The sequence below is a fragment of the Triticum urartu genome, chromosome 3, assembly GCF_003073215.2.
Source record: "Triticum urartu cultivar G1812 chromosome 3, Tu2.1, whole genome shotgun sequence".
Lineage (NCBI taxonomy): Eukaryota > Viridiplantae > Streptophyta > Magnoliopsida > Poales > Poaceae > Triticum > Triticum urartu.
In genome coordinates, this window is record NC_053024.1 from 685,808,679 (window position 1) to 685,822,988 (window position 14,310).

General features: G+C 45.1%; 2 protein-coding genes across 2 annotated transcripts; one reads left to right on the forward strand and one right to left on the reverse strand.

The window, feature by feature from the left end:
* Positions 1-589: 589 nt before the first annotated feature.
* On the forward strand, positions 590-4,928 carry LOC125545924 (receptor-like cytoplasmic kinase 185). The gene is made up of 5 exons (XM_048709980.1): positions 590-1,059; positions 2,230-2,429; positions 2,676-2,865; positions 3,045-3,436; positions 3,675-4,928. The coding sequence occupies exons 1-5, from the start codon at positions 945-947 to the stop codon at positions 4,230-4,232; spliced, it is 1,455 nt and encodes a 484-aa protein (XP_048565937.1). The 5' UTR covers positions 590-944; the 3' UTR covers positions 4,233-4,928.
* Positions 4,929-5,031: 103 nt separating this feature from the next.
* LOC125545925 (probable feruloyl esterase A) lies at positions 5,032-8,504 on the reverse strand. The gene is made up of 11 exons (XM_048709981.1): positions 8,215-8,504; positions 8,058-8,130; positions 7,398-7,477; positions 7,153-7,218; positions 6,992-7,039; positions 6,829-6,896; positions 6,517-6,589; positions 6,281-6,442; positions 5,822-6,016; positions 5,519-5,607; positions 5,032-5,418 (listed from the first exon to the last, which is right to left on the reverse strand). Exons 2-11 carry the CDS (start codon positions 8,125-8,127, stop codon positions 5,217-5,219), a joined length of 1,053 nt encoding a protein of 350 aa, XP_048565938.1. The 5' UTR covers positions 8,128-8,130; positions 8,215-8,504; the 3' UTR covers positions 5,032-5,216.
* Between the last annotated feature and the right edge of the window lie 5,806 nt (positions 8,505-14,310).

Below are 14,310 nucleotides of genomic sequence, written 5' to 3' on the forward strand. Positions count from 1 at the left end.
CTTGATCGGCTTTGCCACTAGTTTAATGCCGCCCGGGGAAGCGCGCGGGAGACGACGACCGGCGAAACACCGTTCGGCCCTCCTTCCAGAGGGAGAGAGAGACATCATCATCATTCTCTCCATCGATGTGGCCCGGCGCAAACCACCCCCCACAAAAAACAAAAACTCCACAGCGCAATTCTCGATAAGCCTTATCATTACCCCTCCTCCCGCTCCTCCTACTTCCGTGGTGATAGTTGAGCTTGGGTAGATGAATAATACAGTACAGTATTCCCCACGCGAATCGCACGTGTGGTATGTGCATGGCCGTCCTTTACTCTCCACCATAACAAATAATTTTTTAAACAAAATAAATTAAAGATACGTGACAAGATGTACCACCACCACCACAAACGGATGGGTATGTGAACGAATCCTAGCCACGCATGAAGGAGTAGATACAAATTGTCGCTCCATATACAACTACTCTACATGTGAAAGAGAAAACTTGTACGCTACTGTACCGCCCGCCTGCCAGTGTGAATTTGAATTGTGGAGGGATTTCAATGCCGAGGTGGCAGGCATTGAGGGAGAGGGAAACGGATTGTGCCCCGAAAGATCCCCCCCTCTCTCTCTCCCGGCCGGCCCTCGCTCGGACAGCCAGAGCTGACTTTTGCTCCCCTTTCCTCTCCCCTCCCTTGCTCCCTCCCCAGCCTCATGTTCTTCTCCCCCTTCTTCCTGTAGCTTCCATCCCACCCCCCGCCCCAATTCGACCCTCCCCTCCCCTCCCGCCCCCCGCCTAAAAATCCAGTCTTGCTTGGGGCCCGTCCCTTCCGGCAAGCGGAGATCCTCCCGGGGAGGGGATCCCCACTCGTCGAGACCCGGCGCGGCGGCCTCTCCTGTACGGGCCACGCGTTTTCCCTGGTTCCGGCGAGGGAGGGGAGGAGAGGGGGGAGCGCGCCTGGATGAGCTGCTTCTCCTGCTTCGGCCCGGCCCTCGAGGCGGAGGGCGGCAAGCCGGGGCCCGACGCCAAGGACCCCCGCGCCAAGGACGGCGCCGCGCCGGATCGCGCCGGATCAGGTGCGCCCGCTGGATCTTGCAATTGCGAATCCCTCCTCACCTCTTCCTTTAGCTTTAGCCTTCGCTTCGCCGTGTTGCTTACCGCGGGCGCCGGCGGCGTGGTGTTGTTTAGTGTTACCATGCTTTCTTCTCCTGCTTGCTTACTTATTGAGTGCTCCTATTTGCTGAGCTGCGATCTCGGCAGTAGGACTGACTGTGTGCGCGCCTTGTGAGCAAGAGATGGGAATGCACAGGCTGCTGCTAGGATTGTTTTTACCTCTGGTTTAGTTATGAGAGAGCGTTGAATTGGAAGCTGAGTAATCCTTGCTTCTGGCAATACTAAAACCAGGAGAGCAGGCAGCAGGCTGTCTATGCATGGGTACCAAGCGATGGGTATTTTGTTACCATGCCTTGAAACCCAGACCCCTCTATAATAGTACAAGGGAGGATACAGTATGACATAGGAGCGGAGAGGATACATACACATGATGTGGCTGTCATTTCAACAATCCTTTTTACATACAGTACTTATGTTTGAGGCAGTGTATTTGTCCAGCTAGGCCACTAACTCGTCGTGGCGATTCACAATCTATCTGCCATTCCTCTCCTTCGGGGTTTGCCGGTTTGGCAGCATAAAGCGCCAGCCAATTGTAGCGTACAAAAGATTGGTACTAAGAGGACCCTGCCTATTATGGTGTACAAAAGACTGGCAGAGGATCCTTTCTTCTCATGAAACTGAGTGATGGAGGAATTGTAGGAAATACTTTCAATATTTACATCATTGCGGTAATGCTTCCGGTGTTACTTCAGAAACTGAATGCCGAATTTTTCTCTAGCTAACGGTTGTTTCAAACAAGTTGAGTATTAATTCCAAGCCTTCTACTTAAATGTGGCTGTTCACTAGCTCCCAGGGGAGGAATATGATTTTGTTGTTGTTGTTGTTGTTGTTGTTGTTGTTGTGTGGTTAAGACAAATGGTTAAAAATAGGTGTTTCCTTCAAGCTGAAGTCCTTCTAGAGTAGTAGCAAAGTTTCCTTCATCTAATACCACTCAACTTCTTTTAATGTTTCTACTCTCTGCTGGCAGAATGTTAGTGCTCTAAGAGTGAACCACTTTTTTTTTTCTGTTAAATCATTTAATTTAACTGATTGTACTGAAACTGACTGCTAACTCTGAACCATTTTCTGCTCAGATAAATTGAGGCTGCAGGGTGGATCAGACCCTAAGAATAATCATCTAACCATCCCTCGGGATGGGAGCAGCCAAAACATTGCCGCGCAGATTTTCACTTTTCGTGAGCTTGCTGCTGCCACTAAGAACTTCAGAGAAGATTGCATGTTGGGCGAGGGAGGTTTCGGACGTGTATATAAAGGTCGCCTAGAGAGTGGGCAGGTCAGTATACTATACACTGAGATCTTCCTGAATAGTCCCTCTGTAAACTAATATAAGAGTGTTTAGATAACTAAAATAGTGATCTAAATGCTCTTATATTAGTTTACGGAGGGAGTACACTCTAACTTGTAGATTTTGAGCGATTCAGCTGAAATATTCACCTCTTATGCGAAATGTTGGTAGAGTTTCTATGTTTATTTTGATTGGGTTAGTCCTGGACACTAACAAACTGATTGTACTTCTCAGGCTGTTGCTGTGAAGCAACTTGATCGTAACGGGCTCCAAGGAAATAGAGAATTCCTTGTTGAGGTCCTCATGCTCAGTCTCTTGCATCACACTAACCTTGTCAATCTAATTGGTTATTGTGCTGATGGTGACCAACGCCTCCTTGTTTATGAGTTTATGCCACTGGGCTCATTAGAAGATCACTTGCATGGTTCGTTTATCTTCTCTTTGCGATGTCGTCTTTAAAAGTTCCATGTGTGCTTATAGCAGTATATACTAAGTAATATTTTTATTATTACATATGTACTCAGCATGACTGCTTCATGAATCCTTTAAAAATCAATGGCATCTTTAGTTGAAGGCTAAAGTATTATTTTCTAATATATGTAGATGTGCCACCTGAGAAGGAACCTCTTGACTGGAACACACGGATGAAGATAGCTGCAGGTGCAGCCAAGGGCTTAGAGCATCTTCATGACAAGGCCAGCCCTCCTGTTATTTACCGGGATTTCAAATCGTCAAACATTCTTCTTGGTGAAGGGTTTCACCCAAAGCTGTCTGACTTTGGCCTTGCAAAACTCGGTCCAGTTGGTGACAACACTCATGTTTCAACACGTGTGATGGGAACTTATGGCTACTGTGCCCCAGAATATGCTATGACTGGGCAGCTCACAGTGAAATCGGATGTCTATAGCTTTGGCGTTGTTTTCCTTGAACTGATTACAGGGCGCAAAGCAATCGACAACACCAAACCCCAGGGGGAGCAAAACCTGGTGGCATGGGTATGCTTTTATACTATAGCTATTTCAGCTGGCCAGGGTTTGCAAGTAGCTCCTGGTTTCACTTCAGCATTCTTAGTGAAACACCATCCTGCCAGCTATGCCATTGACTGAAAATGTTCTTTTCTGTTACTTTGCTAAAATTACCGTCTGTAACCAGTTGCCACTGCAGTTTATTAGAAAAAGACAACTTCTGCTCATTTTGACTTTGGATAATTAATACAGCTTGTCTGATCTGCAGGCTCGCCCACTCTTCAAGGATCGCAGGAAGTTTCCTAAGATGGCTGACCCAATGCTTCAAGGCCGGTTCCCTATGAGGGGTCTGTATCAGGCTTTAGCTGTTGCTGCCATGTGTTTGCAAGAGCAAGCCACAACCCGTCCTCATATAGGAGATGTTGTCACTGCTCTCTCATATCTAGCTTCTCAGACATATGATCCAAATGCCCCAACTCAACATACTCGGAGCAATTCATCAACCCCTAGGGCCAGAAATGTTGGTGGGCGGAACAGCGAACAGCGCAACGGCCGCTCACCAAATCATCTTTCTCCCAGGACATCAAAGCACGGAGGGGAGGTCAGCCGGACTAGTTCTACTGGTGGTGATTCTGGCCGTAGGTCAGGATTGGATGAAATGGACATGGCAGGATCACAGGCAGGCAGTCCAGCTCAGACAGGAAGGAAGAGAGAAACCCCAAGGATTGCTGACAGGCAGCGCGCCATTGCAGATGCTAAAATATGGGGGGAGAACTCCAGGGAGCGGAAGCGACCGAATGGCAGCTTTGATAGTACAAATGAGTAAACTGGACAGTTCTCTTTCACGATGTCACTCTAGCAGGGGGTCGACGAGTTTGCTCATCAGCACCAGACGGGCCAAGTTTAGGAACACGGTCATTGTTCCAGCACTGTCCCGTTGTCTGTGAATAAAGGCTTTTCTTGCCATCAGCACTGCCTCACGGTTGCTTTATCTGTAAGTCGTTGCAGTTGACATGCCTTCTCCGGGCGGCGTCCATTCCTTGCGAATGTGATTGTGTCATGTACCCATGTCCTTTAGAGCTCAGGAGCCTACAAGATGCAGCTGGAAATGTAGGAAAGGGAACGGGAAGACTGTCGAAGCCGCAGAGCTGCGTGTGTCGGGCCCTTCCTTTCTTTTTCTGCAGTTACACGATGTCGACGAGTACGCTCTGCTGCACCTGTGTTCTGGAACTGATTGCGCAACCGTGCCAGGCAGTTTCTTGGATGAGATTTCAGGTTTGGTTGGGGGATAGGATAGAGATTACCCATGTTTCGTACAGCTGCTATTGTTTTTGTGTCGAGTCGCGGGATCGGTCATTTATTTGTATTAGCTTCGATGTACTTCTGCTTGTATCGTAGTGCGAACATGGTTTAGCATGCAGCAAAAGTATCAGGTTATTCAGAATTTCAGCACCCATACATTATTGTTCTCCTTTTGTTCCTGGAAACCATGTTGTTCATGTATATACTGCTATTTTTGTCAGTCACGCGCCCATCTTGCAAATCAGCTCAAAACATTTTCAAATTGATTGTGGGAGCGATGAACATGGAAGAAAACTTAGTCAGGTGTGACATGTGAGCAAAGAGAAGAGAAGTATCTTGTACTGGAAAATGCTTCACATTACCAAGCAAACATTTACAGCAAGCATCTTCCTGTCGAGCGTGGTGGTGTTATCCCCTCTCTGGATGCAGAAACAATGAAGCAGAGTGGGGAAGGACATGTTGCGTGCGTGGTGCTACTATGATGATACAGAACTTCTTTACATGGGTTTCACTGGGCGCTGTGTCTTCTTCGCTCGTTGGACAGACCAGACTGCTGCTGCTGCTTCGACAACACGACGTTTCCATGGAGGTCCATCTTGTACCGCAGTTCGGCATAGTCCATGACAATCCTGCAGCTGCTCCAGGCCTCCGCGTGCATGCTCACGCCCAGGTAGGTTATGTGGTCCTGAATGCTGTTACCGCTCACAGACCTGAGAAGGCGGCGAACAATGTTAACCAAGAGTGGGTACCATGCGGCGCGGCAGTGGCACAATTCACGGGAGATGGTGGTAGGGGGTGAGAGGAAGGGACCTGCTGCATGCCGGGTCTTCGCCGGAGTCGTCGCAGATCTGCTCAACCGTGTATACCAGACTCCCGAGCCCGACATCATGGACCCATACCTGAAGGAAGGACAGGAACACCGTCACATTATGCAGTGGAGCTGATGGGATGGGTATACATTGAAAGGTTTCTTTGGTTCCCAGGTAGAAACAATATGGCACAAAGCACAAACTACACAGGACTAAATGAATTTTTCAAGGCACTATATGCATTTAGCGAGTATAAACAGGTGTAATAGGTGTCAGCACAAGCGTGCCACAGAGTGGAGCATACCTCTCTTGGAAAGTGATGGTAGGTCTTCTGAGGGAAGAACGAGAAGTATGGTGGCAGATGAGGGACGATATCATTTGCATTAGTAACTCGAATCGCGTGAGGCAAGTATCTCTTTAAGTAAGAAGCAAAAGCAGCATTGCCGACACGAGGTTGCCCAAATGTCATCAGCTTCACATCATCCAACCCGTAGTTCACCTAAAAAGAAACACACAGTTCCCGTTAGCTGTGCAGGTTAAACCATCAGGAAAGAAAGAAGCGGCAAATAACTAACTGCTCAGACATGTAGAAGTACGCATAGTCCGAAAACAACCATTAGGTAAAGTATGTGGTAAAAGATCCATATAGCTCACAACGAGAAAAATTAGCAGATTGAGTTAGGGAAAACTATTTTCTATGCAACATAATGTAGTAGAGGAAGATCAATTTTAATGTATTTAAGAGAAAGCAGAGAGTACTCACAACAAGATCAAGTGCACAAAATGAAGCCATAGCTGCCCCCATTGAATGCCCAGTGACCATAATTGGAACATCTCCATGCAATTTCTGAGTCTTTTGAATACCGCTGACGATTCCATCGCGTATGGTTGTGTTATGATAAGCAGAGTAAAATCCTCGGTGTACCTACAGGAATCAAGCATTACTACGGATTTTGGTTTAACACAACTGCATTAACTATATGCTTTAGCTATGCTCACCATTGCTTCAGGCATGCCAGGGTAATCAAGATCAAGTTGTTTCCATAACAAGTCCTCTATCCAGTTCTGGATGCTGATAAATTGGAAGATGAATACAGTTGAGGGGTTATAAAGTATTTTGACACACTTTTAAATGACTATTGCATGCAATAGATAAAAATATGCAAACTAAGGAAACATGTCAAGGATTTATAATTTTATAAGTACACAAGAATGAATTCAAAATACGTAAATCAGCGACAAAACATTCTGAATCAAAACATAAATTACAATTTTATTACAACCAAACAAAATGAGGTGTGGGGTAATTACCTGTTCTCTTGAGTTCCTCTAAACACAACGACGACAGCATTAATATCACTGGCAAAACCAACATATGCCTGCTTGTTCATCGTGAAAAAAGGGATCAACCTAGGCACTTAGCAGGCGGAAGAAAACATAGAGATAAACACACTGAAGGCAAGTAGGGACGAACCTCTAAGCAGCTCTCCACATCTACGATGATGTCCATCATCTCAAACCCCTGGGTCATTCAACAAGTTCATCATCCATACCATACGAGTGTTGTATGAAGTTGGGATGGTCGTTTTTATGTGACAGCAAACAGAAAAGCACACGCGTGGTAAGAAGCCTTACCTCGATCAGGTCACCGCATCTATCACATGTCCAGGTGAACAATTGTGTCAAATCAGCAGTATATATCTGCAAGACATCACCAAACTTAACTCCAAATTTGCGGAGATAAATGGTAGAAACTTAAGTAACAGAGTATACTTTTGAGGAGTTTTCCAAGGTACCAGAAAGAATTTGACAAACTAATACTGAATGTTGAAAAAAAAATACTCAGAATAACTATGATAAGAAAAGGCAAATGAACTTACGGCAGCAGCATATTCCACTAGTGTCTTGGCAAGGGTTGAGTTGTATATGGTAGTGGATGGCTGCTGTATAACCGTAGGTACTGAACCACAAAATAAAGCATCAATGTGAAGAGCAACATGGATAACGCTGGATACATGGAGAACAGTACAACTTGTAAAATCAAAGTTGATAAGTATACATGCTATATAACTCAGAATCAAATGTACATAGTATCGTCGTAACAGCCTTTTTTGTTCTGTTTGACGGAAACTGAAATTTACTGTTACTTTTTGAAGTTAGAGCTGAACCGTCTTGTAGGAAGAGAAAAAGAAAAAAACAGAGTTGATTCTGAATCTGAGCATGGTGCACCAACTAGACACATTTCCAGGCAGGCATTTCGAATCTGAATGCACCAGTGATAGTACATGTCTTTTCCTTTTCTTTTGCTGATATGGTCATCTTGAAGTGCACACTTCTAGTTACAATTTGCTGCTGTTGCTGAAACCAACTTGATAAGCATCTCGACACATATTAGTTGCAGTTTTCGACACATTTCCCGTTTGGAAGCAAAGCAAACCGAACCAATCAAGCACAACATGGAGCTCCAAGTAGGAACAGGACCGACTCTAACATAACAAATTGCAGGCAAGCAAAAGAGTGGGGCTAAGATAATCATTCACCTCTCCCGGAGCAAACCACGAGCAAGCACGACGCCAGTAGAGCCGCCTTGAGCAACCCGCGGCGCTCCATGCCCTGCAACCCCAGGCAGAGAATCAGAACAAACTCCAGCGAAAATCCCGCCAATCTTAGCGCACAGGAGCCGGGGAATCGCCTTACCGGAGGCCCGAATCTGCCGGCGATCCACCCGCGAAACCCCGCGCCGCGCGATAGCCGGACGGACCGGTGGAGCTGGGGGAGCGCCGGAAGCTAGCTGCGCGCGGCGACCGGGAGGCGACTCCGACGGAGCTCGCGCCGGAATTTTATTGCCTTACTGGTGCAAACAAAGTAGAAAATCGAGCCGTGGAAGCTACTGGGTAGACGTGGAAGGGGACAAATAAATTAGGATCCTTAATAATTTAAATTACGGGAGCGAAGGGAAGGGGGAAGAAGGGGATTTCGTTAGCGAGAGAGTGTGTTTATATAGCGGAGGAGTACGATTGTTTGTACGAACACACCGGTGGTTTTTGTGAAAAGACGCGGCTGCCCCTGAGGCTTATCTGGAGTCAAGATCGCCGGTTTCGGGTGGAGATCAGATCAGATCAGAGAGGAGGCGGGACGCTGTCTGACCGGGTCGGCTGTGTGGTGGGGCCTTTAAATCATTTTTAGAGTTCTGTATTTTCTAGACAAAAAGAACATCCATATTTATTTTATTATAAACATCAAAGTAAGGTGTAGGAAAAAAGTTCATCAAAAATACAAAGCACACCAAACAGAAAATCATAATGAGGTCTTTGGACCGTCACTACCGCCAGAACAAGTTGCCGACATGTCGCTGTCACCGTGCCCCTACTGTAGCCGACCTGACCTTACGGCGACACCCTGGGAATCTTTGTGTGCGTGCTAAGGACTAGCGTCCTGGAGCCGCTGTCGTCACCCTCGAATCGATTTGAAGCTCCTCTCGTTGTCGCGCGCACGCGGCGAGAAACTCTAATCTCGTCACTCTAAGGAGACGATAGGAATATACATGAAGCTCCGTCCCGAGGGACAAGCTCAAGAAGGATCATAGCCGGAAAAGATGCTCAAAGAGGAAAGGTGTCATTTGCTTGGGCATTGCCACCGCAAGAAATAAATAATACTAAACTCAACTTCGCGGAGCTTCCTTGAAACAAAACAAAGAAGTGACCCACCTAGCCCGGCTGAAAAAATTGAAGAGTGAAGGCAAAAAGGTGGGCTCTAAAGGTAAAAAATATTCCCTGATCTAAATGATCTTATATCTCTTCACAAAGAAGTATTTTTTTAGTCTAAACTACTGCTATGGCCGGTCCAACAATTTTGTTTTAGCTCTGCCAGTATACCAGGCATCAGGATCACACCCCCATCCCCACTGGAGCATCATGCAAATGGGTAGTCGTGGGCGGAGCCTAGAGGGGATCACAAGTTCTTTCACCTTGCCGCCTCTGCAAGAGTGGAAGGAAAAATTTCAAAGTTGCCCCAGTTCATCCTTTATTAATGACACTTTTTTTAAATGTACTCTTTTCGTTTCAAAATAAGTGACTCAACTTTCTACTAACTTTAGTACAAAGTCAAATCATTTATTTTGGGATGAAGGGAGTAACACTTAGTACTGTTTGGCAGAGAAATAAAACTTAGAACTATCGTCCTAGAAATAAGAATTTCCAAGCTGGACTTAAGAGTAGATTTCCTTTTTCCCTGTAAGATCTTATTGGTTTTTTTTCTGTGAAAATTTTGATTTGTTCATCTTCTATGAGTATACAACAAACACCAGAAATAATAAAATGCTCTTACTAGGTCTTAGTTGACTAAGACTTGATAAGTCTCAGTCAATATTATATTCATGAGACATTAAAATCCGTGCAATTTTTCTTTTCAATTTTTTCTTTTCTCTTTCTTATATGTTCTAGCACTTGATTGAGACTTGATCGATTGAGACCTAGTCACACCCATAATAAAATCCAAATTAAAGCACCCGCTCAACAACGAAAGCAAAATAACAACTCTGAGACCTATTGCTTGCAGGAAAGACAATGACCTAAGAGTAGACACAACCTTTTAACTTTAAGGTGAGAAATCAATGCTACATATCTCACCAAACTGAGATCCCGCATTCTGCATTCTGTGCCGCCAGCCGGAGCCGGGGACATGGCAGCTGGTAGAGCTTTATCACCGTAGGGGTGTCTATCAATCAGTTATTAGTTTGTTGGGTCTGGTTATGCATGAAACATGAATTGAAATAAACATGGATGAAGTGCCTAGCTAATACAAAAATGGATCCATGAGGGCTATTGTATTACAAAGAGATGGAGATGGAGTGGTGATGATGCCTCCTCGATGGGATGATGCCATGGCGGAGCCCTTATATCAAATTTCCCCTCCTGAATCCTTCAAGAGGCTAGGGTTCGTCATTCTGAAGTGTATTAGGGGGGGGGGGGGGGGGGGGGGTTGGGCGGTGAGGGGAACACGACCGGCGGTACGAGTGCATGTGGTCGTATCCGTGCATCGTTGATCGCTCTGGTCTTCTTTGATGCGCCTCCTTCTTCTTCCATTTGTTTATTTCTTTTATGGTAAGCCATTATTACCCTAATTAACATGATTTTTGCACCATATTATTGAGATTTTTTCCTTGTGCTTTTAAATACCTCTGCGTAAGGTATCCTGACGAAAACAAATAAAATGGGCGCGCAAGCGCGGTAAAATCCAGAGAATCCTAACACTATGGCGCAAAATAAAATGTATAAAGCAACACAGAAGTTGGACTCATCAAAAATTGCTATATGGGCCTAGCGACCATCTCAAATTTTAGCAACAACAAATGACTTGAGAACCCTACGGGACATGGACCATACATACAAATCTAGAGTCCCTCCGCTGTAGAGGTCGGCGGAGGGCGGGGAACCTACACCAGTGCCGGCGGGCCGAGGGGAACAACCCATGTCTGCAAATTGATGAGTCTAAACACATTTAAAAATCATTGTTAAAATGTGTAATACCCAGCTTTTGCTTGGCAAATAAATATATTTTTAGAACTATCGTCCTGGAAATAAAGAATTTCTAAGATGAGTTAAGCATATTCTTTTTCATACGGTCCAACCACATGGATAGGGTGATACTGTCGTTAGATAACGGCAACAACGAAAGCAAAACAATGAGGTTACATCTGCCGCCTACTGCTAGCAGGAAAGGCACTGATCTAAGAGTTGAGTAGACACAGCCTTTTTAACTTTAAGGTGAGAAATCGATGCCAAATATCTCACCAAACTGAGATCCTGCATTCTGCGTTCAGTGCCGCCAGCCGGAGCCGTGGACATGGCAGGTGGTGGAGCTTTATCACCGCAGGGGTGCCGATCAATCAGTTTGTTGTTGAGTTGGTTATGCTATGCATGAACCCGACGTAGTAATAACTTGATCATGTGGCAATAAATCGCACGTCGCTGATCGACGAGCTTACCTCTCGCATTCTTTCTATCTCTCTCGTCTCAGGTCCTACGTCGACTTAACGTGTGTCTGCGGTCCGAGCTAAACTGTTCACGTCCTCATCCGGAGCCTCCGGGAAGACTCGATGGGTCAATTAACGAACGCGTCCTGATGGACTTTGGAATGCGTCGCCTCGTGCGCGCGTGGCGTGGGCCGTCGGCGATGGGAGGATGGGAGGTTGGCATCGTCAGGGTGAGGCCGACCAGAGCACGGAACCATTCATGCTACCCCGCGTACGTGTTACCGTCGCGTGCTCGGATTGCTTTGACGTCTGAACAGTTCAGGCTCGGTTTATCCATCTCAGAGCCAGGATGGGAAAGAGGCAGCTGATTTGGACTTGAACGAATGAACGGGGCCGTAAAGGCTTAGGTACAAGGGTGGGGCTGCCTGGCTGGGGAGGTCCAGCTGATCTGATCCACGAGGGAAAGCAGGATGAAGTTTAGACGTACGTGTGGTCGTACCAACTCGGATGTACCATCTTTTTCCGAGTTGTTGATTGATGACTGATTTTTGAGATAGCTACCCGCTTATTCCGAGCGAAGGATGCAGTATCTGATGCGTGTAAAGAATATACACGGTTGCTTGTGTACCTTCTATTCACATGTTACGTACCGGTCCTCACACTTGAGGTGATCTTCTCAGCAATTCAGCTCTGGCTTGTTTTGGTCGTCTTCTCGATATAAAATGTACAGCTTTGGGTCTCGATCAACCGATCCATCCGAAAAAGTTATCTATGATAATCGCCAAACAGACCGAAAAGTCATGGAGGACCGGCATTGCCCCTTTACCGTTTCACCAAGTTATTCTTGCTTTTGTTCATCTCTCTCTCTCTCTCTCTCTCTCTCTCTCTCTCTCTCACACACACACACACACACACACACACACACACACACATAAAAAGAGCGTGCTGGCTAATAGATTCCCTCTTTGGTGCCAGGGACATGGCAGCTCGCTAGAGCTTTATCACATGAGTGTCAATCAGCCTTGTGAGTCGGTTATGCATGTCATCATCGCAAAACAAGAAAAAAGTTTGTTATGCGAGAAATTCGTAGGGATACACACCCGGGCAACTGTCTACAACCATTGATTTACATCGTGATCCGAAACTTGTTTTGGTTGAAATTGCCTGAAAAGAGAGATGAAAACTCGAAATGTTAATACGACACAATATACATGTTCATCATGTACTAAAATACTTCTTCCAACCATTCTTGTACATCATTTTCCTCCACGTTATGTCCTGTTCGTCTCCTTCGTCCTTCTTCGATCGGTTATTATTTTCAATCATGTTCCATCCATTCTTACTATTCATCTTCTTCCTCGGTGCGCTGTTACACTGCATCTTTCAATACTCTTCCCTTTTGTGTCATCTCTGTTTTTCTTTCTAATCCTTTCATTATATTCTTGTTAACTCGAAATTCATGGCATGCCTTTTTCCTTTCAGTACTTTACTCATTTTATGTTTGTCCAATTATCTTGTTAACTCAAAATTCATGGCATGCTTTTTCCTATCGTCAATCATGCACTGTTTATGTGACGTCCTTATTCATCTGCCAAACATTCACTGTTTATGCAACAATTCTTCCAGCTGATTTCATTATTAATCCTAATACATTGAATCTTGTTGTCTCAAGTTATGCCCGAAACCTGCATTCGTTTGTTTTTTAAAATAATCTTTTACAGTCAATTGCCTGAAAAAGGAAACTTGTTTGAACACGTGTATGCACACATCTAGGTTTTTGCTTTTTCCAAACTAACAATGGCAGCAATGTGTCGGTCAGTTTGGTCCTTTCATACTTAAATTCAAAATTTCGGTTTTGCCATGATCGCACCGCATACGTCCTTGGATCAAATTACAAGACATTTAATTCTGTGTTGGAAATTCTGGTTGGCTCGCATACGCATGAACTTCTTCCTTCCTGCACTTTTCCGCCTAGGGTCTTCGTTCCCAATTGCGTCCTACATATCTGGTTTCTTCTCACTTGTACGGACGCAACAAGTCCACTGTCTCAATGATTGCCACACACGACACCTACTGGTTGCCCTCGTTTGTTGTACTCACTCATGGTAGGCAAGAAAACCCTAATGGAGGTGGATGCATTGGATGGAATCAAGATAAATTCCATGTATCGCCCTTAATCTCGCTCAACAGGGTGAATGCTTCTTTGCTACTGAATCAACTATTTCTATTCATAGTGACAAATCTGTTATGAGGATAGGTGCATGAGGGACAAAGCATGCACCTATGCGAGACGAACCTGGTTGCAAAAACATACTCCAACTTAAACACAACAGGATGCCGTCAGGAGGGAAGGAATAACACGGACACATAAAATGCATCCATGATCCATCCATTAATAATCATCAAAATAGCATAATAAATACATAAATGCATGCATCCATCCATCTTTCATCAAAAGAGCGTAACAACTATACTCCCTCCGTCACGGTTTAGAAGGCACAGTTAAATTTGCGTGCGTTTCCACAATAGACAAAGTTTAAGGCGCATTGCATTTATTTCTAGTAGCTAATTAGTACCTATTTCTATATGCATGCGTAGTGTGAATGCTATTTTTTAGCCCATCTCTATATGCATGCGTAGTGTGAATGCTATTTTTTAGCCCATCTCTATATGCATGCGTAGTGTGAATGCTATTTTTTAGCCCATCTCATAACCAATAGATAACCACCTAGGTCCCAGAGAATTTTCAACCGCGCCTTCTAAACCGTGACGGAGGTAGTACATCAATTCATTAATCATCGAAGGAGCATTAAAATATA